The sequence below is a fragment of the Phascolarctos cinereus genome, unplaced genomic scaffold (assembly GCF_003287225.1).
Source record: "Phascolarctos cinereus isolate Bilbo 61053 unplaced genomic scaffold, phaCin_HiC Scaffold_726;HRSCAF=1367, whole genome shotgun sequence".
Classification (NCBI taxonomy): Eukaryota; Metazoa; Chordata; class Mammalia; order Diprotodontia; family Phascolarctidae; genus Phascolarctos; species Phascolarctos cinereus.
This window is the reverse complement of record NW_027556098.1, coordinates 352,091,454-352,116,026: the sequence shown is the minus strand read 5'-3', so window position 1 is coordinate 352,116,026 and position 24,573 is coordinate 352,091,454. Positions and strand designations below refer to the sequence as shown.

The 24,573-nt window shown below is 42.5% G+C and overlaps 2 protein-coding genes across 2 annotated transcripts; both read left to right on the top strand.

Annotated features, from left to right (window-relative positions):
* The first annotated feature begins 576 nt into the window (after positions 1-576).
* Positions 577-11,859, top strand: LOC110195049 (olfactomedin-4-like). Its single transcript, XM_078146210.1, is given in 9 exon segments — positions 577-642; positions 2,227-2,295; positions 2,762-2,902; positions 3,893-4,156; positions 5,899-6,052; positions 7,757-7,916; positions 9,716-10,280; positions 10,282-10,332; positions 11,797-11,859. Coding segments are annotated over 9 exon segments (1,533 nt in total).
* A 2,071-nt stretch (positions 11,860-13,930) lies between these two features.
* LOC110195188 (ubiquilin-like protein) lies at positions 13,931-16,108 on the top strand. Its single transcript, XM_020967817.2, is given in 2 exon segments — positions 13,931-14,250; positions 14,253-16,108. Coding segments are annotated over 2 exon segments (1,791 nt in total). The 5' UTR covers positions 13,931-14,178; the 3' UTR covers positions 15,972-16,108.
* Positions 16,109-24,573: the final 8,465 nt, after the last annotated feature.

The following is a 24,573-nucleotide window of genomic DNA, read 5'->3' as shown; positions in this document are numbered from 1 at the left end:
TTGGAACATACAAAATGAGCAATGCTCCCAGGGACAACATCCCCCGACACACACACACCCCACACACGCCAATTATCTTACAGTGTCTGTGCCACTGCAGGCCGTGGGGCTGGGAACACACTGTTATCCCACAGATACAGATTGGGTTGCAGTTCCGCTTTGTGGGGTCTCATTCTGATCTTAATCCCCTGTGAAAAGCGCTCCCCACAATGGGGCAGGGCAGGGAAGAGGGAGCTCAGGCTCACTTTAATCTGTCTGGCCAGAGGGGCCTGGCAGAGCTAAGGGTGGGATTAGAGTGTTTTGATAGACAAGACCTGACATGTTGAGGAAGTTCCCTAATTCCTGGGGCCTCTGTCACTTTGCCTCCCTGGCTCCATCACTTGAGCCCTAGATGTTTGGGAAGAGAGTCTGAGCCTGTCACTCACCCCACACCCTTTTCTCCCCTAGGGACTGTCATGATCTCAGGATCTCAGGAATCAGTCTACCTTCCTCTTCCTCCCCCTAGATCAGGATAAAAGGCATTCGTAGTCATCCCTGGTCCATCACAGCCACTTGGCCCAGATACCAATAGACCAGATGCACTGCTCCTCAGCTTTCTTCCTAGGGCTGCTGTTGCCCATGGTGCTGTCCAGTCATCCCCAGGTAAGGAGAAGGGGAGGATGGATGGGGTAGGACAGGGAAGAGAGAGAATCCTTGAATCATAGGCCTATAGAATGTCAGGGCTAGAGGGAACTTAGAGATTACATAGAGAGAGTAAATGTCAGAGGCAGAATTCAAAACCAGATCTCTCCTGATTCCTACTCCAAAATTTTATCATTCTTGCTTCACTTAATGGGGAGTTCCACTGACTGGTAACGTCCTCCTGAGAAAGGACACATGTTAGGAAGAGAATAGACTCTAGAATTAATTAGAAAAGCTGTAGGACAAGAAGGAATTTGTAAGGGTTGGGCACCTTACTCTGTGGGAATGGTCCCTTGCTGTCCTCCAAGATCAGAGTGACTGGTCCCCCTCCAAAGGTTCTCATTCAAATGCAGATGGGACAGAGCCCCAATATCCCAGTCCTCAAATCCTGGGTCTCTGCCTCAGGTGTTGCCTTTGCAAAACCCGAAATCCTTGCAGTATAGATCCTAACAGCTCTTTCTCTACACACTCTTTTCCCCATTATCCTTTGTAGTTTTTACTTCCTCCCCTGTCATTGCTCAAAGGGGTGGGTACATTGAAATCTACTATTTCCCATCCCTCAGAGCCCTTCCCAGTCTCCTCCTCAGTCATTATAGTCTATATCTTTCAACATCATTAAGGTCCCAAGTCTTGTCCCTATGCTTCTCCCTGCCCTGTCATCTTGGGGGAGAAGCAGTATGCTCTGGTGAAAAAGCAAAGAATTCTAATCCTTGTGAATTCCATGCCTGCACATTGCTCACAAAATAATAATAACAATAATAATAATAATAATAACAGCTAGCATTTATATAGAGCTTTAAGTTTTGCAAAGTGGTTTATAGACATTAACCGATTTTAATCTCCTAACCACCTTGGGGGGTAGGTGCTACTACTATTCTCATTTTACAAATGAGGAAACTGAGGCAGAGGTTAAGTGACTTGTTCAAGGTCACACAGCTACAGCGTGTAGGAAGTAGTGTTCAAACTCAGGTCTTCCTGCCACTTACCATTTAATGGGTATTTGTTGATTGAGTAAATGAATTGGAATCAAGGTACCCTGGACTCAAGTCCTGACTGCAACTTATCACCTGTGCAATCTTGAGCAAAACATTTAGACTCTCTAGGACTTAGATTCACTATGTATAAAATGAAGGGATTGGTCTAGACAGGGGTATTTTAGCAGGGTCAGTGAAGTTATTTTTGTAATATTTTGATAACTGCATTTCAATATAATTGGTTTCCTTTGTAATCCTATGTATTTTTTTTTCATTTAAAAACATTATTCTGAGAAGGTGCCTATAGGATTCCCCACACTCATAGAGAAGTCCATAACAGAAGAAAGGTTAAGAATCTCTTGTCTAGAATTATCTCTGAGGTTCCTTCCAGCTCAAAAGTCTGTGATCATAATACATAAATGAGTGTTTGTGTATTTTTGAGGGGGTGGGGGAGACTTGATCCTTCAGGTTAGAGAGGAACAGAAAATTAGAATCCCCTTTTAAAGAGAGGGAGGTTCTACTCATCTCTCTTAAAAGCAGTTTTCAAATAGTTTGTTTCTTCCTCTTGCAGGTCAAGCCTGTAACAGACACTCACAATAATACAGCCTACATTTTGGATCAGCGTCAGGCAGTACACAAGGTAGGGTCAGGGAAGTCCTTCCTGCAGGGCCTAAGCTAAGGAATTATTTGCTTCTTCAATCCCCGCTGCCAAGTCCTTAGTTCACCTCCCAGCCGTGGGTCTTCTATATGTAGGTAGACGGATAGAGGACAGACTGAAAGGAAAAACACATTATACCCTCAGGGGCTGTGCGGTGGACTCTGGAAACCAGGGTCAGCTCCAGTGTTCCCAACCCCTGTCATGCCCTGTCCCACTCCATCATTTCTTGTCCCATATCATCATGCCTCCTTATGCTTCATAACATTCTTCCATATCCTGTGAAACCCTTGCCATTTTTTATTTTTAATTTATGGAGTAAAACAAGCCTCTGTCAAGCATTTCCATAACAGAATAATAAAATAATAATTTCATAAACCTATTATGTATCAATTTGTTATTCTTTTTAAATGTATAATAAACTTATCCTATGAGGCCCTTGCCATTTCAGATGGTGAGCAATGTGGCAGGCTCCATGGATAAACAAGGCAATTGCATCTGTGTGGTCTATCTAACCAACAGCCCCATCCCCCTGCAGCAAACAGAGAAGCTACAGAATGCTTCAGAAGAGTATGATCTGGAGCTTTCCAAAGTAAGTGTTGTATAGGGAAAGAGAGAATTCGAGGAGGAGTCAGTTAATTGCCATCTTCCATGGTGCTAAGCTAGACTGAAAGTCAGGCCCTAAAAGGGGAGGGACAAAGGATGGAGAAGACAAAATTTGGTCCTTAGGGAGCTCCTGGCCTGGAGGAGACCTGGGTTCTGGACCCAGAGGGAGGAAACAGGGTCCTGCCTTCAGGGATATCCCAGTCTAATGGGCAGTACTAATCTAAGATTAAATTCTGGGGTTAATCCATTAAGCCACAAAGGGTAGAGTTGTATATTTTAATTGGGACTTTTGGAGAAGGTCTTTGGGGAAAGAAGTTTGAATGTTGGGGATGGGAAGGGAAAGGGGGGGAGCAGATAGCTTCCCGGGCCTCTCTAGTTGTAAGGCCCCAGATTTCAGAATAATGCTGATAAGGGAATAAGGAATTGGCTTTTGGGAAGCTGCATCTAGTTAGGAAGATAGAAGCTTATTGGATGAACTAGAAGGGGCCTTAGAAATCCTTTATCAAACTAAAATGAAATATCATGTACAGGAGTAGCAACAGGTTGGCCAGTTTAGTTCTTCATATCAATAGGATATAAGATTAGGAAAACAGTTTCAACACCAGGCTGTTTGCACCTTATTCTGTTGGCGACAGGAAGGAGACAGAAGGACAGAATGGGTTGACCTTGGATGGATGATGATTCTAAAAATAGATTTTATTGCGATATTTTGTTTTTATATCACCTAAACTTTTTTGTATTGCTTCTACCCTCCCAGAGAGTCATCACTTATAACAATGAATTTTTTTAAAAGAGGAAGAAAAGAAAAAAAATTCAGCAAAACCAATTAATTTTTTACAGTGATGTTAGAAGGAAGTGGAGAAACAGCCCATGGTGCCAGGAAAACAAAGGATCTATGTTCCTCTTCTTGATCTCATATTTTTCTCCATTTCCTCCTCTCTTTCTCTTGCCACCCCTCTCCTTTCCTTCTTGTCAGGTGGATGAGCACACTCGTGCCATCAGGGACCAGGAGAAGGCAATGCTAGGACGTATAGGGCACCTAGAGTGGCTCCAACAGGGCTCGGGATCAGAGTCTGGGTCTGGCCACACCTCCTTTTCCTCTCCTGATAATGACTGGGAAGCCCTTCGGTGGGAGCTGCTGGGAGCTGAGAGACTGCTCACCCAACTCAAGGACCAGAGCAGGGTGATGGGAGGGAAAGGCAGTAGCACTGATGGGATCCTCCAAAGGGTCCGGGGACAGGTAGGTCCTATCCTCAGCACCCTCTTCAGCTCCCATTGCCTCTGCTAGGGGCATTATTCAGGCACCCACTTTCCATATCACTTCCTCTTCCTCCATTTCACATACTCCCATATCACTTGTATACACTTAATGCATTCTGAATCCTTGACATCATCCCCATACGGTTATCATACCCCTCATATGATACACCCCCTATATCACATACTCACATATTACAACACTCCTGACATACCCTCCAAATCCTCATGTAATATACTAAATGTCACCCAATTCCATATGACACCTATCTGGGTACAGTGTAAAGACCAATGGATTTAGAACCAAGGGACCTGGATTTAATCACAGGTCTACTATTTAGTACCAGCATAAAAAGGCAAGTCATTTCTTTTCTTTACACCTCAGTTTCTATACTTGTTAAATGGAGGGTTTGCACTCTATGATTTCTAAAGCCTCTTCCAGCTGGCAATCCTATGGTTCTATGATTCTTTGTGACTCCTCAGCCCCACCATATCATATCTGGGACTAAATCATGATGTTAATTAGCTTGTATATGTCACAATATCCTATGTCTTACTCCCATATTATATTTCTTATCCAATCTTTGTACTGCACCCTCCATTTTACTGCCACCATCCTTATATATTATTATTATATCACTCCTATGCACACATAACTGGGCCTCTTATGTCACCATGTTCTCCTGTGGATGTAAGGGTAAGGAGAAGGCTGTCTGGAATCTCTTCATCTCTCTATTACTTACAGAAGTAGAGAGTCCCAGGAAGGGGAAACCATCTAACCAGACAGAAATCTATTTCTCTAGCAGAAGTAGGCCAGTTATCCAGAGCAGAGCTAAGAAACAGTAAATGGATGAGCCAGACTGAGACAATTTGGCCTTATAAGGTCTTAAGAGGTAGGGTAGATAGGCAGGTAGACACTCTACACCCTCTCTTCGAGCTACAATGGCAGGGAACAGGAAAATTGTGCCCAGCCTAGTCTGAGGTAGTCAGGGTATTGACTTTTCCTTCACAAAGCCCACAATTACCTCTCCCCATCTCAGAGAGTTCAGGAACTCTCTAATGTAAGTCAGCCTGTGGCAAAGATAAGAAAAGGATCCATCATCATCTCTACTCCCTACCTAATTATCTCACAGTCTAGTTGGGAAGATCTGATGTAATGAGTCAGGTAGTGAATAATATGGAACCAATTGTTAAGTGTTATATCAGGAAGGAAGAAATCGAGAGCAATAATTGTAGTGAAGGGCCAAAAGAATTGGTCATACTGGGAAGAGACCTGACTATTATTCATGTACCTTGTCACCTTAAAAAAGTAATCGGGGCTCTTTGGGCCTCTTCAGTTTCTTTATTTGTAAATCAAGAAGATTTTCTGTCCAGGTGACTTCTACACTGTCACATTCTGTAGTTCATAGTATCATAGAGCTTTAGAGCTAGAAGGACCTTAGAGATCATCTACTTCTGCTCCCTCATTTTATGCATGAGGAAACTGAGGCACAGAGCTTGGAATATGACTTGTGGAAGTTCAGATAAGTAAATATTGGGAGTTACTACTAACTGTAGTACTAGTTAGTGCTAGTAAAGGTTATAGAACTTGGATTCAAATCTAGCTCATCTTATCCCAATTCCAAGGCTTTTTTAAAAATACACTACACTCTTCTTTGCCTTGATGGAGGACTGGAATAACCAGGAAAGATTTCTTGGCCCTAACTCTCTTCTTCTCCTGTCCAGGTACAAAATGCCAGCATCATACTACAGCATCTGGCCAACTCACAGCAAGACAACTTACGAACCACTCGCCAGGAGATGAGTGCCTTGGAAAACCAGTGGAATGACTGTGAGCAGTATCGGAACCCTGGCCACCAGGTCCAGAATCTTCCTCCTGGTGAGTGCCCCACCATGCGCATATTGAGCATAGCCTTGAAATTCAGAGCCTTATTCTCTACTCCTACCACACACCCTCCCAAAAGGATGCCCTTGAGTGAAACACAAGCTGAAAATTTAGATTATATGTTTATTAATTCTCCATGATGTGCTACTGAGGGACAAAGTTTCATAGGATCTCATTTATTTCTATTTCTGTAAATTCATTCATGTATTCACTCGTATGTTCATTCATTTGTTACTAGACCTGTGATTTTATTGATGAATTGTGCTACTGAAGTCTCAATAAATAACTAACACAGTTCTCCATTTTCTCTGCAACTTAGAGTCTTAGAGAGAAGCCTTGGAGTGCTGAGAGGTTGTGAATAGCTCAGGGTCATGAAACAGTATGGGTCGAAGATGGCACTTGAGCCCGTGTCTCTCTGATTCCAAGGTCACCTCTCTAAGTAACACTACATGCTTACACATTCATAGTCACGGTTGTCACAACACACACATATATAGGCATATATCTCTGTATATTTTCCCAAAAATAATTTTTTTTAAAAAAGCTATTTTGTATGACATTAGGGGAAGGAAACAAGCATTTATGAATAATCTACTATTTATTAGGAACTGTGCTAAGCACTTACAAATGTTATCATGTGTGATCTTCACAACAATCCTGTTAAGTATGTGACAGTATTATTACTTCCTCTTTTTATGGTTGAGGAAATTAAGACAGACAAATATTAGTTGACTTTCCCAAGGTCACAAAGCTAGTAATTATCTGAGGTTAGATTTGAATTTGGACCTTCTTTCCTACTCAAGGTCCAATGCTCTATCCATTGCCCCACATAGCTTCCAGGTAGGTGGTTCAGAAAATATATAAAATAAATAAAATTAGAATAAATTTTTTTTAAAAAGAAAATATATCAAATATACAGACTCACACTGACTTCACACATAGTCAGTCAACTGGCATTTATTGTCAATTAGCATATATTAAGTGCCTACTATATGCCAGGCACTATGGTAAGTGCCAGGGATAAATATTATCTGATACCAATATGCACACTGACACAAACATACATTCACACTAGGACAAGCATAGACACTCATACACAAACATGTTACTGAACACTCATTGTCACATCTGCACAGTACATAAAATGTTTCTCTAAGACTAGTAGTAGCAGCTCCTTTCTTCACTGGTTCATGTTTAATAAAGTGCTTCCCTTACAAAAACCCTGTGAGTTATGCAGTTCAGATAATATTCATTATCCCCATTTTGCAAGTGAAGAAACTGAGACTCAGTGGTTAAATGATTGGCCAGTCACGTAGCTTCTAAGTGTCAGAGCTGGGTTTCTGAGCCGGGGCTCTCCTGACTTTCTACCTTGCCCCACTGCCTTTTGCCCTACCTGCATCGCAGGGTTGTTAAGGGAAAAGGAATTCTGTACATCTTAAAGTCTATATATGTGAGTAAGGACATTGATGGTTACAAATACAAACACACTCTGAGGAATCCCCTCCCAGCACCCTTGAGTCTCTGTTGGTTGTACAATGGAATGAGCACCTTTGCCCCCACTCCTCTAGGAATCAGCCTCAATCCCCATCCCTCCTCAAATCCCCCCGAGATGTTGGTGGAGGCAGAAATTTGTAGCTAGTACCTCTGCTCAATCTGTGCCATCTTTGGGGGTTCACATAATGCTCTTCATTTTCCAAGGCTCCTGTGCCCATGGAAACCTGCTCAGTGTCGGTCGTCCCCTTGTGGTTCAACTCAACTGGCGTGGCTTCCACTACAAGGTTGGTGCCTGGGGTCGTGACACTGGACTCAACCTCACTTCTTCTCTCTACTGGGTAGCCCCACTTCGTTCTGATGGCAGGTAAGCCACCAAGAAGCTGTAACACCCCACCACTCCACCCTAAGCTCTCCCTTGCCTAGGCTCTCTTTCTTCCCCTCTTTCTCTTTCATTTCTCTCTCTCTCTCTCTCTTCTCTCTCTCTCTCTCTCTCTCTCTCTCTCTCTCCTTCCTTCCCCTCTCTCTTTCCTATTTCTTCTTCTCTCTTTATCTCTCTCTATGTCTCTGTCTCTCTCCATATGTCTTTATTTGTCTCTAGCTGTCTCTTTCTATCTCATTGTATCTCTCTGTTTCTATTCCTCACACTCCTCTCTCTCTCTGTGTCTGTGTCTGTGTCGGTCTCTATTCTTTCTCTGTCTCATTGTCTGTCTGTCTGGATTCTCTCTCTGTGTATCTCTGTCTCTCTCTGTCTCTCTGTCTCTGTATCTCTCTGTGTCTCTCTGTCTTTCTCTCTCTCTCTCTCTCTCTCTCTCTCTCTCTCTGTCTCTGTCTCTCTCTCTCTCTCTCTCTCTCTCTCTCTCTCTCTCTCTCTCTCTCTCTCGCCCCCTCTCTCTCTCTCTGCTGTGGTCCCAAGAGAGGGGTCCCAGGAATACTGGTCCTTACCACCTGGAGCTAATAGCAGCTCAGACAGACATTGCATCTTGTAGCTTAACCAGAACTTTGGTTACAACAGCGCTGTGAGGAAGGCAGTCTTCATGCTACTCCAGAGCAGCCAGGAGCCATGCATGACTTTCTCTCTATACCTTAATACACTATTATTGTGAGTTGCCATAATAGTAATAGCATCAACAACAATTATAAGAACTAGCCTTTTGTAACACTTTAAGGCTTACAAAGTGCTTTCCAAATATCTCATTTTATTCTCACAACTCTGGGAGGTAGGTGCTATGTTACTCATTTTACAGATGAAGAAACTAAGTCAGACAAAGGTTAGGTGACTTTCCCAGGGTCACAGAGCTAATAAATATCTGAGTCTGGATTTGAAATCAGCTTTCCCTGACTTCTATCCATTGGTCTTCTATCCATTGTGCAGCCCAACTGCCCAGAATTAGGTTCCTATTTTGGTCGCGGTTCAGATAATGTCCTTGTCATATTAGAGTAAAGAACACTGGCTCCAATCCTACCTTCTACTATTTATCTGTGTCTGTAAACTTGGAAAATCAATCAATTGCCCAATAAATACCAAAAAGTATTTATTAAGATTCTTCTAGGTATCAGGCACCATTTTAATACTGGGAGATATAAGGATAAAAAAAAATCAAAGAATCGCTGTCCTCAAAGACAGGATTATGGATTGATTTTTGGACCTGAATCAGGCAGACCTGAGTTCTAATCCTGTCTCAAACCCTTACTAGCTATAGTTGTATGCAAGACATAATTCATCCCTGCTTGAGTTTCTTCACATGTAAAACGAGAGGGTGGTACTTAATGGCCTGTAAGATCCCTTCCAGATCTAAATCTTATGAACCTCACGAAGAAGTCAGTTCACTATCCTGAGCCTTGATATCCTCATCTATAAAATGAGAATGGTAGATGAAATGACCTCTATGGACCTTTCTTATTCTAAATCTTACAGTCCTGGAGTTAGTTGTGTAGTATACATTTCAAGCTTTGTAGAAAGGTGTTCAGGAAATAGGGATCTATATATTCGAGAATAGTCAGTTGGGAAAGGCTTCTTGGAGGTGATGGGCCTCCAGCTGGGTCTTGAAGGATGGAAAGGATTCAGTGGGCCTGAAAAAGTAGGGGAAGTCCAACCAGGCCTAGATATTCAGTGCTTGCACCTGGCAATAATGTTTTTTTTTTCTACTTTGTACCTTTCCCAAGGTATTTTGACTACTACTGGCTATACAAGTCCTATGATGACCTAGTACTGTTCAAGGACTATAAGGAATGGAAGATGGGCTATGGGGATGGGAGTGGCAATACTGTCTACAAGAACTTCATGTATTTCAACTACTATGGCACTGGTGACATGGCCAAGGTGGACCTGGCCACCAACACCCTGGTGCTTCGCCAGCCCCTGTGTGGAGCTACCTACAACAATTGCTTCTCCTATGCTGGTGTGCCCTGGAAGGACTTGGACTTTGCTGGGGATGAGAAAGGCCTATGGGTAGTGTATTCCACAGAGGAGAACAAGGGTAACCTGGTGGTGAGCCGGCTTAATGCCAACACCCTGGCTGTGGAGAAGACCTGGCGGACAGGACAATACAAGCCAGTGGTATCGGGAACCTTCATGGCTTGTGGGGTCCTCTATGCCCTGCGTTCCATGAGCACTCGCCAGGAGGAGATATTCTACGCCTTTGACACTAACACTGGACAGGAGCACCACCTCAACATCCTGTTGGACAAGATGCTTGAGACACTGCAGAGCATCAATTATAGCCCCTTCGGATCACAAACTCTATGTCTATAATGATGGTTATCTTGTCATGTATGACCTTGTCTTCCAGCAGTCTTAACTCCCACCATCTGCCATTGGTGCAAAGGCAGGGCCCAAGGGTGTAAAGGACATAAAGGCCTAGTAGGCCCAGGGCTTAGGGATGGAGATGGGGGGCAGCCCCTGTAGATCCCAGACTTTCCATCCCCTGTTTGCCTCTTATCTCTACCTGCCCCTTGGTGATTGGGCAACATTGATCAAATCAAGTCAACCTATTCATAATCAAATAGTCAAGTGACATAGAAATTAGTCAAGATTAGTGATTTAAGTGTTCTCTTCTAGCACTAGTCTGTGCCCTGTTATATAAAAACTATTGCACCTCCCGTTCACCCAGGCATTACTATATATTTCCTTTGTGAGTGCCTCAGTTTGATCATCTGTCAGATGGAGATAATACATATTAGACGACCTGTCTTCCAGAGTTGATGAGGGGAAAGAACTCTGTAAACTTTAAAGCTTAATAAAATTGGACTTGTTATTTTTCAGTGGTCAATATGATTGTCTCACGGGGTGTCTGACAGACTGTGAATCTGCAGTTCTATGGGCTGTAACTCTAGGATCTGTAAATCTAAAGTCTATAATTCTTAGATTCAGAATTCTAGGGTGTAGGCCACTGTGGGTGAGTGTTAAGGTAGGCCACATGCAGAGGGTCACTTCAGGTGGTCAGAGTAACAATCATAGCTCACAGTTCTACAATGACTATGCCACGCTGACATACTACGGTGTGCTTTCTTACAATGGTCCTGTAGCACTAACTGTATGGGAGACAGTAACAGGGATCACCATCTTCACTTTACAAATGAGGAAACCAAGTCTCTAAGAGTAATAGGGGAACACTTCACTGGAAATATCCCACTATGCTATTGTCTGAATCTCAAAATAATTGCTCTTTTTACCCAGAGGATAGTAAGAACGCCTCCTAGATACAGGAACACACATTTTGACCTTGTTAGGATGGGGAAGGAGGATGTCAGATCCTCCTTGTTTAGGGATTTCTAAGTGAATGGCTTAGATTTTCAAAGATAGCTAAGTACCTCATAGACACTCCCTCCTAGACTTTCATGGGTAAGGGATTACCTGTTGGAAAGCAGCGCTTGTGCTGACAGCCTCCTGGTCTGAACAGAGAGAGAAAATTTAACTTGCTTTTCCACTTACTTATGGTTCCCCTCCCCCAAAAAAGAAACATTTTATTAAAATCTATAACATGTTTAAATAGTTAAGGATATTTGTAATAGTAAAATAACAAGATTCAAAGAAAACTGTTATGGAGTTTTGGTTTTCTTTTTTTTTTTTATTGATCTGCAATTGTTACCAACTACTACTTAATTTAATCCTGGTTCTAGCTCTAGACTTTGACAGAAATTGAACTTTTAACTCCTCCTAAGCTTTTTGTCCAAGCCTTTATTCATGGTCTTCAACACTTTAGGGTCCAAAACCTTAAAATGATTTTCTGGTGGTTTCTATTCAGTCTTTCATCTCATTGGAGGAGGAACGACCTTCTTGTTTCCTATCTGCATCTTTTCAATGTTAAGAAATCTCTCTTTGTTGTTCGACATGCCACATCACACTGATAAACATCAGAGTGCCATGCTGGGCTCTTTTTTTTTATTGGTCAGCAGCAATTGATTTATCCCTGGCAAACCAGCTCTTAACCAGCTGTAATGCCCTCTGCTGTCCATTACATTAATTATTGTATTGTGAAAACAGATGAACCGTTAAGGCAGGTTATGAAGTGATCAGCTTTTTACAAATGATTTGAAATTACACAATCTCCCAGCTATGTAGAGGGCTTAAGCTTTGGTTTGTCTGTTTTGTTTTTATAAGCACAGAGTTGAATGTCTATTAACTGTACTTGGAATCAGGAAGACTCCAAGATGGGCAAACATTCCATCTCAGACACTCACTAGCTGTGTGACCCTGGGCGAGGGTGACCTCTGTTTGCCTCAGTTTCCTCAACTGTTAAATAAGGATAATAAGAGCATCTACTTCACAAGGTCATTGTGAAGATCAAATGGGATAATATCTGTAAAGCATAGTGCCAGATACATAGTTGGCATTACATGAATGCTTATTCCTTTCCTTTCCCCTTCTCCTTTCAGCTCTAAATATATTATCTTATGGTCCTGTAATGAAGAAATTTTCTGTAAGACAGCAGTCTCATTAGTTTGGGGAGCAGAACAGACCACCCTGCTTGGAGGGGAGAGATGTAATAGGGTAGGAACAATGCAACATAATGCAATACAATGCTGTAAAGCTATACAATACAATACAATACCATAAAGCAATGAAATGCAATGCAATATTGTAAAGCTACACAATAGAATACTGCAAAACCACAAAATGCAATTAAATACTGAAAAGCTACGTAATGCAATACTGTAAATCAATACAATACAATGCAATCCTGTAATGCTACACAATGCAGTGCAATATTATAAAGCTACACAACACAATACTGTAAAGCTATGCAATACAATACAACACTGTAAGGCCATGCAATGCAATACAATGCTGTAAAACTTCAAAATACAATACAACACTGAAAAGCTACCTAATGCAATATAATACTGTAAAGATATGCAGTAAAATAACAACACCAAAAAGCAATGCAACAATATAATACAATAGTGTAAAGCTATACAATACAATGCAATGCTGAGAAGCAATGCAATACGACACATCCTTTAAAGCTATGCAAAACAATACTGAAAAGCTATGCAATAACAATACAATCTTATGAAGCAATGTAATACAGCACCATGTATTACTCTAAAATAATGCAAAGTATTACAATACTGTAAAGCAGGGCAATGCTATGCAATAAAATATTGCAATACAATATAATTCTATATATAACTGTAAAACAATGCAATATAATACTGAGAGGCAAAGCAATACTGCAAAGCTATGAAATGCAATATATTACTCTAAAGCAATGCAATATAATGCTATAAAGTGATATAATACAATATATTACTCTAAAGCTATGCAATATAGTATAATACAATACTCTAAAGCAATGTAATATAATGAAATAATTTAAAGCAATGAAATTCAATACAATATACATTTATTAATCCAAAGCACTGATAGACCCCCAGGGAAATACAAAGTTCCAATAAGATATGGTCCCTATAAAATTACAAGGCCATAGTGGGTAAAAGACAAGATTCAAGTAGCTGTAAGAAAATATGCAAGGAATGCATTAGGGGTATTTTAAAGTGTTGTATGTCAGGGGCGAGGAGAGGTGAGGATGCATCAAGAGGAACATTACCAAACCAAGGATCAGGGAAGGGTTCGAGGAGGAGGTGGCATTTGAGTTCAGCTTTTAAGGATGGTAGGAATTCAAAAGAGACAGAACTGAATGATCTTATTTAGACCAGAGTGAGTATTTTTCTTTCTAATTACCCGATTGTTGCCTTACTTTATATAGTTCCTGATGACAACGACTTAGAGTGGCCAATGCTCTCTCTTTTCTTTCTTCCTAGATGCATCCCTTTATGCTGCCCCTCCCCTGCTGGAACTATGAGGTCAAGGATGATTTCACAATGTCCCTAGGATGGGGAGACTTTGCCCTTTGAGGGCAGGGCAGGGATGGGGGGGGGGCAAAATACCCAGACTCACATTGTACCAAGTATGAGACAGTAGCCAGACCAGGCCACATCTGGAGAGCTGGGGTGGGTGGCAGAACATCTCATCAACACCCAGCCCACACCCCATCCCTAATACTCAAGGGACCCAGCGATACCCAGACCTAGCAGCCTGAGTAGTAATCATCTGAGACGGGGTCAGTTACCACATTCACCCACCCCTACCCTTTTCACCCCTGCCTGCCTGTTCACCAGCCCCCATGCCCCACACCACCTCTGACTCCCAAGCTCCAGTTCCTGTGCAGATGGCCCAGAATGGGCAGACTTCAAGAGCCAGCCATTAAGCAAAGATGTCTCCCCAAGCATCATCAGGGTGTTGGTGAAGACGCCTAATACCCAAAAGGAATTCGTGGTGTCCGACAATACTACCGTGAGTCAATTCAAAGAGGCCATCTCGGCCCAGTTCAAGTGCAACGTTGACCAGCTAGTGCTGGTCTTTGTGGGCCGCATCCTGAAAGATCAGGACACTCTGTACCAGAGGGGTATCTTGGATGGCTACACAGTGCATCTGGTCATCAAGTCTAAGAGTGGTCCCCCATCCCAGCTCTCTGGGCCCCATGGACCGGCTGCCCTGGAGTCTTGTCCTCTAGAGGGAATAGGAAAGGTAGTGGGCAGTGGGGGGCGTCAGCCCAGCTGCCCTAACCGAAACTCACTGCCCTCTGTACCAGCCGTTGGGCCTGAGAAGCCCAAATCCCCATGTCAGTTTCCGCAGCCACATGCTACGCACACTCCAGAGAGGATGGCTCAGATGCTCGAGAGTCCAGTGATCCAACAGCTTCTCTCCAACACTGAGTTAATGAGGCAGCTGATCATGGACCACCCTGAGGTTCAACAGCTGATGAAACAGAATCCCGAGGTAGGCCACATCCTTGACAACTCAGAGATTCTGCGGCATACCCTTGACCTGGCCAGGAATCCAGCCATGATGCAGGAGATGATTCAGAGACCAGATATGCCAAGGACCCCAGAAGGGTTCTGGGGTAATGAAACAAACCCCGGAGGGGACAATGCCCTGGGGCGGAACTATACAGACCTCCCTGATTCATTGTTTGCTGGTATCCAGGATCCTTTGAGGGAGAATCTTTTCTCTGAGCTCATGAATGGGGCTTCATCCCATGGAGGCACCTCCAAAAGTAACTGCCCAGAGAAGCAGGATTCAACACCCATGCCCCGTGTTATACACAGTCCCTCCCAGAGCCATCCCCACAGTGGCCCTCCTTCTTCTCCTGCTCCTACTTCTACTGGCACAGCCAGTGCCCCAGCTGCCATGTTCAAGGGTCTAAGCCGGGCACATTCCTGTGGCATCCAAGGCATCCCTGCTCTGAGTGGCTCAGAGTCTCCTGAGAAGAGCAAGACAGACAAAGCCTTCCAGAATAAGGCAGACGACCCCCAGCAGCAAGAAGAGATGCACTCTGAGACTCAGTTTACAGGAAACATGCTGCAGCTGCTGGTGCAGAACCCACATCTGGCAGCACAGATGATGCTCTTCATGGGATCGCCTCAGCTCTACGAGCAGATGCGACAACAGCTGCCCACCATTCTGCAGCAGATGCAGCTGTCAGACCTGCTGCTGGCCCTGGCAAACCCCAAAGCATCTCAGGCACTGCTGCAGATTGAACAAGGCCTACAGATGCTGTCCAAAGAAGCTCCGGCCTTGCTGCCATGGCTTACCCCATACCTGTGGGGCTTGGGGTGGAATGCCTTCCCGGAGACCACTGCAGTGGGGGCTCAGGGCAAGGAGACTTCTAGCCTCCCAGGCAGAGGCAAGACTGACACCCGCTACCAGCCCCTTGCCATCCTGCAGCGTCTTCAGGCTCTTGCTGGCGGCTACTCCCAGCAGATGCAGCCTCCTGAAGTCCGCTTTCGCCCCCAGATGGAGCGTCTGAGAGCCATGGGTTTCCGGAACCACAATGCCAACCTTCAGGCTCTGATTGCCACTGAAGGGGACACCAGTGCCGCTGTCCGGAGGCTCAAGCGGTCCCAGGCATCTTAACTGTCTTGTTCCCCTTCTCATGTCTCCCTGCCCCTTCCCCTGGGTTTGCCCGTCCTGGGATGTGAAAAAACAGCTAGATCCTTTCCCTATGGAACAACTGACCATTGGCCGCAGTGGAAATAAAGTGTGATGGCTACATGTGACTTACTGGCTCTAGAGGCTTTTGTTTCCCTGTTTGGCCCAGAGTTTTCCCCATGGACTGACTATGGCAGTGGCCCTAGAACAAGTGTTTGGTCATAGGATCATAGATACAAAAATGGAAAGGAATTGAGAAATTATCTAGTCCAATCCTTTCATTTACAGGAAACTGAGAATCTGCTATTAAGTGTCTTAGCCAAAGCCACACAGACAGGACTCAAACCTAATTCCTCTGGCTGCAAGTTAGGTTTGATACCATGTTGCTTCTTGCTTAGAGGAGAGTGAGTTTTAAATCAATGACCTGGACTAACATTTCCTCTCTTCCCCCTCCCTTCGCCCATCATGCCTACACAGGTTATGTGAATTTGTGCATGCGTGAGCATGTGTACGGTGATGCTCACAATCATGCACAAACTTCCACATACATGTCCGTATGCCTGTCCATCATGGGCCTATGTGCACACAGCCATCCAAATGCATTCCCAAGGATATGTGAATTAATTAACACAAGCAGTTAATTACACCCCCACTGCATCTCATCTGCACTACCCATTTGGAGAGCCACTGTGGTTATAGTAGAGAGCTGGCCTTAAATCTAGAGAAGCCCTTGTCTCATCAAGGTCAAGTCCCAGTCTCTAACATACTGGCTGTAGGCCAAGTCATTTAAATTCTCATCATTCTAGGTAGCTCTCTAAAACTATATGTGGCATGGAAGGTGCTGGTCCGCATTGGGGGAAGTTGCTCCCTACACCAGTGAAATCATAGGTTCAGACCCTACCTCTGGTTCACTTTAGTTCAATTCAATTGAAATCAGCTCATATCTTTTGAATGGCTACTGTGTGTCAAGTCCTGTGCTTAGATTTGTTTTCAGGAAGAAGCCAAGTGTCTTTAGGGGGTAGAAATCAAGGCTGAAGAAGGGAGGCAGAAAGGATAGAGCTAGCAGTTTTCCTAAGAAAATCTGTCCACTGACCACAGCCATTCCCAGGATTTCTTAGGGCAGCAGGGCAGCGAGCTCTTAGAAAGATGCTCAGTGATCACAGGAACTAGCATGAGTTCCTACAGGAAAAGGCTGAGCTAGAAAACCCTGCCAAATTTGAGATCCTATGATTTCTTATGCTTTAGGAGTGCAGAGAAAGGATAGATCACTGAGAGGCAGAGTAAAGGCAAATATCTTCCTGGGAGAGGTGGGGATGGATCTGAGCCTGGAATTGAAGGGCAAAAATAGCTTAGGTACTGCAGTCATAGCTCTGTGATCTCACTTTATATGGAGTGGGAGGCTGACCGTCAAGAGCCAGTGTCCTGAAGAAGCTAGAGTTTTTCATCCAGGAAAGCCTGGTTCATCTGAGCCCATGCATCCCCTGCTTGTGTGGAAATGAGATGTCAATCACTGAGGGAAGTACTTTTTTTCATGGAAGAGAGAGATAGGCTTTTTAAAAAGGAGTTGAAATCTCTCCTGGACCTCTAACATGTCTGACTCGTAAATCAAGTTTTTATGTTGCCTAAAATGAATGACAAAGGCTAAGCTGTGATCCATTAACCCTTCACTTACTTGCCTTCTGCAGAAGCTTTCTCTAGGCCTCACTGATCTTCTGCTCTGGCCCTCTGCCTCAGAGGACTTCCTACCCATCCTCTTCCTCATTATGGATGAAGTAGAGGGTATAACTCTCCCAACTCCCTATTGTCACCCTATGGCTTCCCTGTGGCTTCCCCACAACTACTGCAGGGTCTCCCAAAGAATTTCCTCAACCCAGAGTGAGGGGGCAGGGAATGGCAGACTATTTCCAATGTTCTTTCAGGGGCTAACTAATGAGGTTTATTATTCATACTGCACAGTAGATGTACTCAACCAAGACACTTCTTGTTCGCCTGATGCATCCCAACTTCTTGCATCTTCTCTCTTTAAGCTACCAGGTATTTATTTTGTATTGATGAATTTATTAAGTGGCTACTATATGCCAGGCACTGTGCTAAGCACTGGGGTTACAAAGAAAGGCAAAAGACAATCCCTGTTCTCAAGAAGCTCAGAGTCTAATGACATAAATACATGTCATCTCTGCCCCTCTGCCTACCCCCCCCATAATGGAAGCTTGTTGGGAACAGGGGCCAAGTTTCACTTTCGTCCTTGTACCTCCCCTGTGCCTGGCACATAGTAGATGCTTAATGAATGCTTGTATTCAGTTTACATTCTCCTTCATGATTCTTTATTAACCCGGGATGTGCCTGTCTATCTGTCCCATCCTCATAATTGTTTTTTTTTCAACGTGTAAATGGCTAAGACATTCTTTATTAACCTGGGATGTGCCTGTCTATCTGTCCCATCCTCAAATTGTGTTTTTTTTTAACATGTAAATGGCTAAGAAATTCTTTATTAACCCAGGATGTGCCTATCTGTCCCATCTTCATAATTGCTTTTTTTTTTAACATGTAAATAGCTAAGGAATGGAGGGAGGCAGGAATAATATTAATCACTGATATTTCTATAGCACATTAGTGGTTTAAAGTGCTTTATAACCATTGTTTCATTTAATACTTATGGTGACCTTGTGAGCTCAGTACAAATGAGATGAAGTGACTTCTGCCCATGGCCACAAAGCTCTTAAATGCCAAGAGTGAAAGTGGGACCAGGTTTCTCCTGAGTTCAGGTCTAGTACTCTTACATTCCTATACTTCGGCTGAAGTGAACCAGGGCAGGGCTCTCTGCTCCTCCCTCCAATAGCAGTACCTAGTTATCTTAAGGAATTAGATATAATAAATGTAATAGAGTAATTCAATGTAACATGCCCTGAACCTGGGCATTCAGTTGCTTTTGCCACTAACTTACTATGTGACTGGGCAATTTACTATCCCTCTATGGATTTTATTTCCTCATCTTAATTGTAGGAAAGGATGAACTGGATTTAATAAGTTCTAATATCCCCTCGAATCTGATATTCTCTCATTTTAGGAAGAAGAACAAAGGCGAGGAGATCTGGGTATTTGGAGAAATGATGGAGATAAATGGACTGAGAGATTCTACCTGCAGAGCCCAAAGGTATCCCTGTGGGACAGCCTTATTCACACCTTTTCAGGTAAGATCCTGTGATTCCTCTTACTCCTGTACCCTATCCAGCATAAGAGATAGCCTGGAGGGGAAGCACAACTCTACCACAACAGCCTCAGTTTTTTCAAGTGATATTTGCATGGTTTGGTTTCCAATCATCTGAGGTTCCTCCTAATTCTGTAATTCTATGAATGAACAAATGAACACCTACTGAGGCTATATAACACAGTGGGAAGGGCACTCCTACTAGTTAGGAGATCTGGGTTCTAATCCTGACTCTTTTTTTTTTTTAGGCAATTGGGGTTAAGTGACTTGCCCAGGGTCACACAGCTAGTAAGTGTCAAGTGTTTGGTCTGAGGCAGGATTTGAACTCAGGTTCTCCTGACTTCAGGGCTGTTGCTCTATCCACTGCACCACCTAGCTGCCTCTCAAATCCTGACTCTTTAGATCATTAATTGTATCATCAGACAAATCACTTTGCCTCTCCAGAACTCATTTGCCTCATCTATAAAATGGATTAGATGATTAGGAGGAGGTAAAGTAAAATGAATTCTGGATTTGGACTCGGAGGATCCCAGTTCTACAGTTACCTGTGCTTCCACATGGGCATATTGACCTAGAAATCCACAAAATAACATTATCCATTTGTATTGCATTTTTATTTTGTTAAATATTTCCCAATTACATTATCTGGTTCTGGCTGTACTTGAGGGTTTTAAGGGCCAAATGCAGACTGTATCGAATTGTATTGTCTTTGGAGATAGGTCTCCCATAAATGGAGGTCTTTAAATAGAGCCTGGATGACTATTTATTTGTTGGGGATATTGTAAAGGTCACTTCTTAGATATCTATTACTGATTTGTGTCCATGGAAGAAGTTACCCTTCCTTACACTAATGGAAACACGGATCTGGATGTGAGGCAGCTGGAGTATGGAGTGGAGAGATAGCCAGCCTAGGAGTCCAGAGCACCTGGGTTCAAGTCCTCCCTGGACACATACTGGCTGTGTGACCCTAGGAAAGTCATTTAACTTCTCAGTGCTCTAGGTAACTTTAAAGAAATTTTAAAGCAGGTGATGCTTTGTTTTGGTAGGGGATATTTTTTCCTTTACTTATACCAATGAAATTAGGGGTCTATTTAAAAGGGGTGGAGTCTAGATCAGAGAGCCTATGGATGTATGATTTCTAAGCTGTCAAATTTCCTTATCCTATGTAATTCAGTGTCACTTCTAAGCAGTAGATATGAAAGGGGTAGTACTTGAGACCTCTATCCCCAAAGTACCACCAATAAATTGCCTCTAAACTCATTTGAGACCTGCAGTAGAAGAAGAAAGAAACTAGGAAGAGCCATCCAACATGTAGGTGACAGGAGGGGAGGGGAATGTAAAGATGGATAAGGAAGAGTCAGGAGGACTTGGGAGAGTCAGGAGGGGATGGAGGGAGAAAGAGGCAATAATTAGGGAAGGGAGATGATGTATGGGGCTGTGATAGATGCGAAAGAGAGGGAAGACTTCCAAATGGGAGGGGAGAATATTTTTACTGAGCTGTGGAGTAGTTCACAATCATAGGAGTTGGGGAGATAGAGAAAGGCAGAGAGGGCACAAATGGAAAACTGTAGAAGGTTGGATGATAGAACAGAGCTCAAGAAAAGGGGTGATATAGTTGAAAGACCAATGGATCTGTGGTGAGAGGGACCCATATCTAGAAGATCCAGTGATAAAGAGGGAAGGCCTAAGAAGAGAAGAATTAACTAGTGATAAAAAGGGAAGGCCTAAGAAGAGAAGACTTAAAGATATACTTTCATCTTCTACCTCAGGTCCCAAATGAATTTATAGGCAGTTTATTGATGGTTCTTTGGGGAAGGGTTATCATGTGAGAGAGGAATGTCTTGTCCTTGCTTGTCCCAGTGGATAGAATTAATAATAATAACTAGCATTTATAGAGTGATTCAAAGTTTGTATAGTGTTTTACAAATGTCATCTCATTTGTTCCTCACAACATCCCTGGGAGGTATATATTCTGATGCAATCCCTGTTCCAAAGCCTATTGGTCCAGGACTTTCTCCTTTGTGTAGATGACTATATTTCTTTGTCTGTACTCATCTTCACAAGTTCAAATCTGGCCTTAGACTCTTACTAGCTGTGTGACCCTTGGCAAGTCACTTAACCCTTTTGGCCTCAGTTCCTCATCTGTAGAATGAGCTAGAGAAGGAAATGGGAAAACACTCTAGTATTTTTGCCAAGAAAACCCAAAATAGGGTCATGAAGAGTCAGACATGACTGAACAACAACAAATTATTTGTGTTTTGACAAAACACTCATGACTTTTTTTTTTTGGCTAGGCAATGGGGTTAAGTGACTTGCCCAGGGTCACACAGCTAGTGCATGTTATGTGTTGGAGGTTGGATTTGAATTCAGCTCCTCCTGACTCCAGGGCCAGTGCTCCATCCACTGTGCCATCTACCTGCCCCCATAATTTCTTGAAAGATGATATCTAGAGTCTATTTCATGGTTTTCCAGTAGCCCAATGAGTCTTAAATTCTCTCTTTGATCTGTTTTCTGAGTCAATTGTTTTTCCTATGACTATTTCATCTCTTCTACGTTTTTAGTCTTTTGATTATGTTTTGTTATTTCTTGATTTCTCATAGAGTCATTAATTTCCATTTGCCTAATTCTAATTTTTAAGGAGTTATTTTCTTCAATAAAGTTTTATACCTCTTTTTTTCCAAACTGTTCTCTTTTCCTATCTTTCTTCCCTAACTCTTTCTTCTTTTCTCATTCTTTCCTCTACAGCACTCACTCTCATAACCACTCACTTGTTACCTAGCATATGTGACTTTGAATTATTAAAATAATGTCATTTTGGTTTGGAGGTGATCTTGTCTTGAAGTCTATATAAGTATGTGCAGGGCTCTCAAGGTTTTTGTTGTTGTTGTTTTGTTTTTACCTCAGGACTCCTTTACATTCTTAAAAATTATTGAGGACCCCCTCCCCAAAGAGCTTTAGTTCGTGTTCATGGGCTATTTTTAGTGGTGTGCTAGAGCCAACTCAAACTGGATCAAGAGAACAACTGGTAAATTTTTAGTGTGAGCATTTGCACCTCAGAAATTGGCAAATGTTGTAAAACAAAGCTTAATTTATTGTTTTAGTGACAATTTAGATGAGAAAGTGATGAAGAAAATGTTTAAAATGCTAATTAAACTTAAAGATATATTGTTCATACTTTTTTTAGAGGGTGTGATGGGGAGGAGAGTCATTTGTTAAGCATTTATCAGCACACCATTGGATATCTATTCATATTTAATCACATTAAAATTAAAATATACTAGTATTACTATGAAAATCATTTTGACCTTGAGGACTCCCTGAAAGGGTTTTAGAGACCCCTATTGGCTCCTAGGACGCACCTTGATAACTGCTGCTTTAGCAGACTTCATCATACTAGAAAAAAACTCTAAGTGTAGTCCTGGCAGCAGATGCTGCTTTCCGAGCAACAAAACAAATAAGTCAGATGGACTCATTTCCAGTAAGTTGATCATTTTCTAGTGAATTCTTTGGCCATAGCAATACATTGTAGTATTGAAACAATAACGCAATCACTTCTCTATATATCCTTCTCTAAAAGTTCATGCTGTGTACTGCCTTATTCCATCTATCTGCTCTTTCTCTGTCCTTGGTCCATCTGATGGGATCCCAACCTCATCAGTTTCTTCAACATGCTAACACACCTCAGGCTGATCCTTAATTTGAATAGTATGATGTCTTTAAATGGACCTCATCCTCCCAAGGTCCCAATTATCAGTGTGTCACAATGCACCCTGAGGCCTTCCTGAGTCAGAAGCTCACAGACTGTTATTTCTTAGCTTTGCCAGCTCTGGCTGATGCAAAGGCAAGAGTATCTGTTTTCAAAGGATATAATAACATCCATGATGGTGGCAGTGTAGTTTTTATTGTCCAAAATTACTAAATCTGGTCTTAAAGCCTCTCCCAGTCCTGGAACTATGAAATTTATCCTCCCCTAAGATGTTTCCATTACTCTGGAACCAGCTTTAACTAGTAGTCTACTTAAAACAGCATCATACTGTTGGGTAATAGCTCCACTTGGCTTGGGAGTAATGGCAGAGCACATGTGGGACTTTCATTTGGTGCAGCACCACATTGATGGGGAAGCTTGTCTCTGGAACCAAATTTCTTGGCCCCACTCAGTGGAATACAGTCCAGTCTTCTTCTGTGAATAAAATGCCAGTCTGTGAACTTGATAAAAGATTTATCTCTCATTAAAAAAGTTGGAGACTGAAGCCATCGATGTAACAGTATATACTCTATTCTGGTTGGGTTTGCAGACTAGTACTGTTTAAAATAATGTGTCAACACTTGTTTCAGGTTCCTATCCACTCCACCTAGGGCTAAGGGACCGTCCATTCAACCATAGGGACAGACCTCATCATTTGCTCTCTATTTGATTGCGATTTTTACTGACAATTGCCCGGATGTTACTTATAGCTGGGACCAAATGCTAGATGCTACTGTACACTTGTTTCCAAATTTTCTTTCCATGGGGCCACTTAAATAAGCAACAAGGTCTTCTTAACCGTTCTTTCTCCAAGAGGCTCAGGTTTGATTCTGTTCCTCATATCACTGAAAAATGATTGGACGCCCAACCCAGATCAGTTGATGCCAAAACTTTCATCCCGTGAGCTACCTGACCAAATTCTACTGCTACAACTAGTAGCAGCAAGTTCATCCCCCATGCATTGCCATTTCATGGGACACATATAGGGTCTCAATACTGGCTTTTTGAGTGACATTCATCCATCCCTTGGCATCTTTTTAGAAACAATGATAATAATAACACCTCACATTTACATGGTGCTTTCAGGTTTTCAACATGTTTTCCTATTAGAAACTCTGTAAGTAGTGAATATTAAGCATTATTTAACAATGTAATTTACTTTTCTCTCTAGTACCTTTGAAGGCAAAGATGTTGTCTGATTATCATTTGTATCTTCATTGCTTGGCACAAAAGTGCACTCAAATTTTGACGATGTTGATGACAAAAAGGGGCCAAATTTTTGATGAAATAATGGTGATGATAATTCAAATTTTCTGTTGTTCTACCAATACAGGATATTCCTTCCACCTGAACTGATTTTTTAAACCCTCCACACAATAGCAGATGGTCTTCTTGAGTTGCTATAGCAAAAAATATACATTTTTTAAAATTCATCATTTTGTGGCCAATCTGTTGCTGATGATCCTATCCCAAACTAATTACCTAGTCTGGTCCTTGACAAATAGGTAGTCCACCCCCTGGCTCCCTACTTGAATGGGTATTACCTGCTAAAGCTTATGTTTTACTTGCATAGTTTCAGAGAACCAGAATTACCTAGATACTATTCAAATGCAGGATGTCTTTGTGACACCATT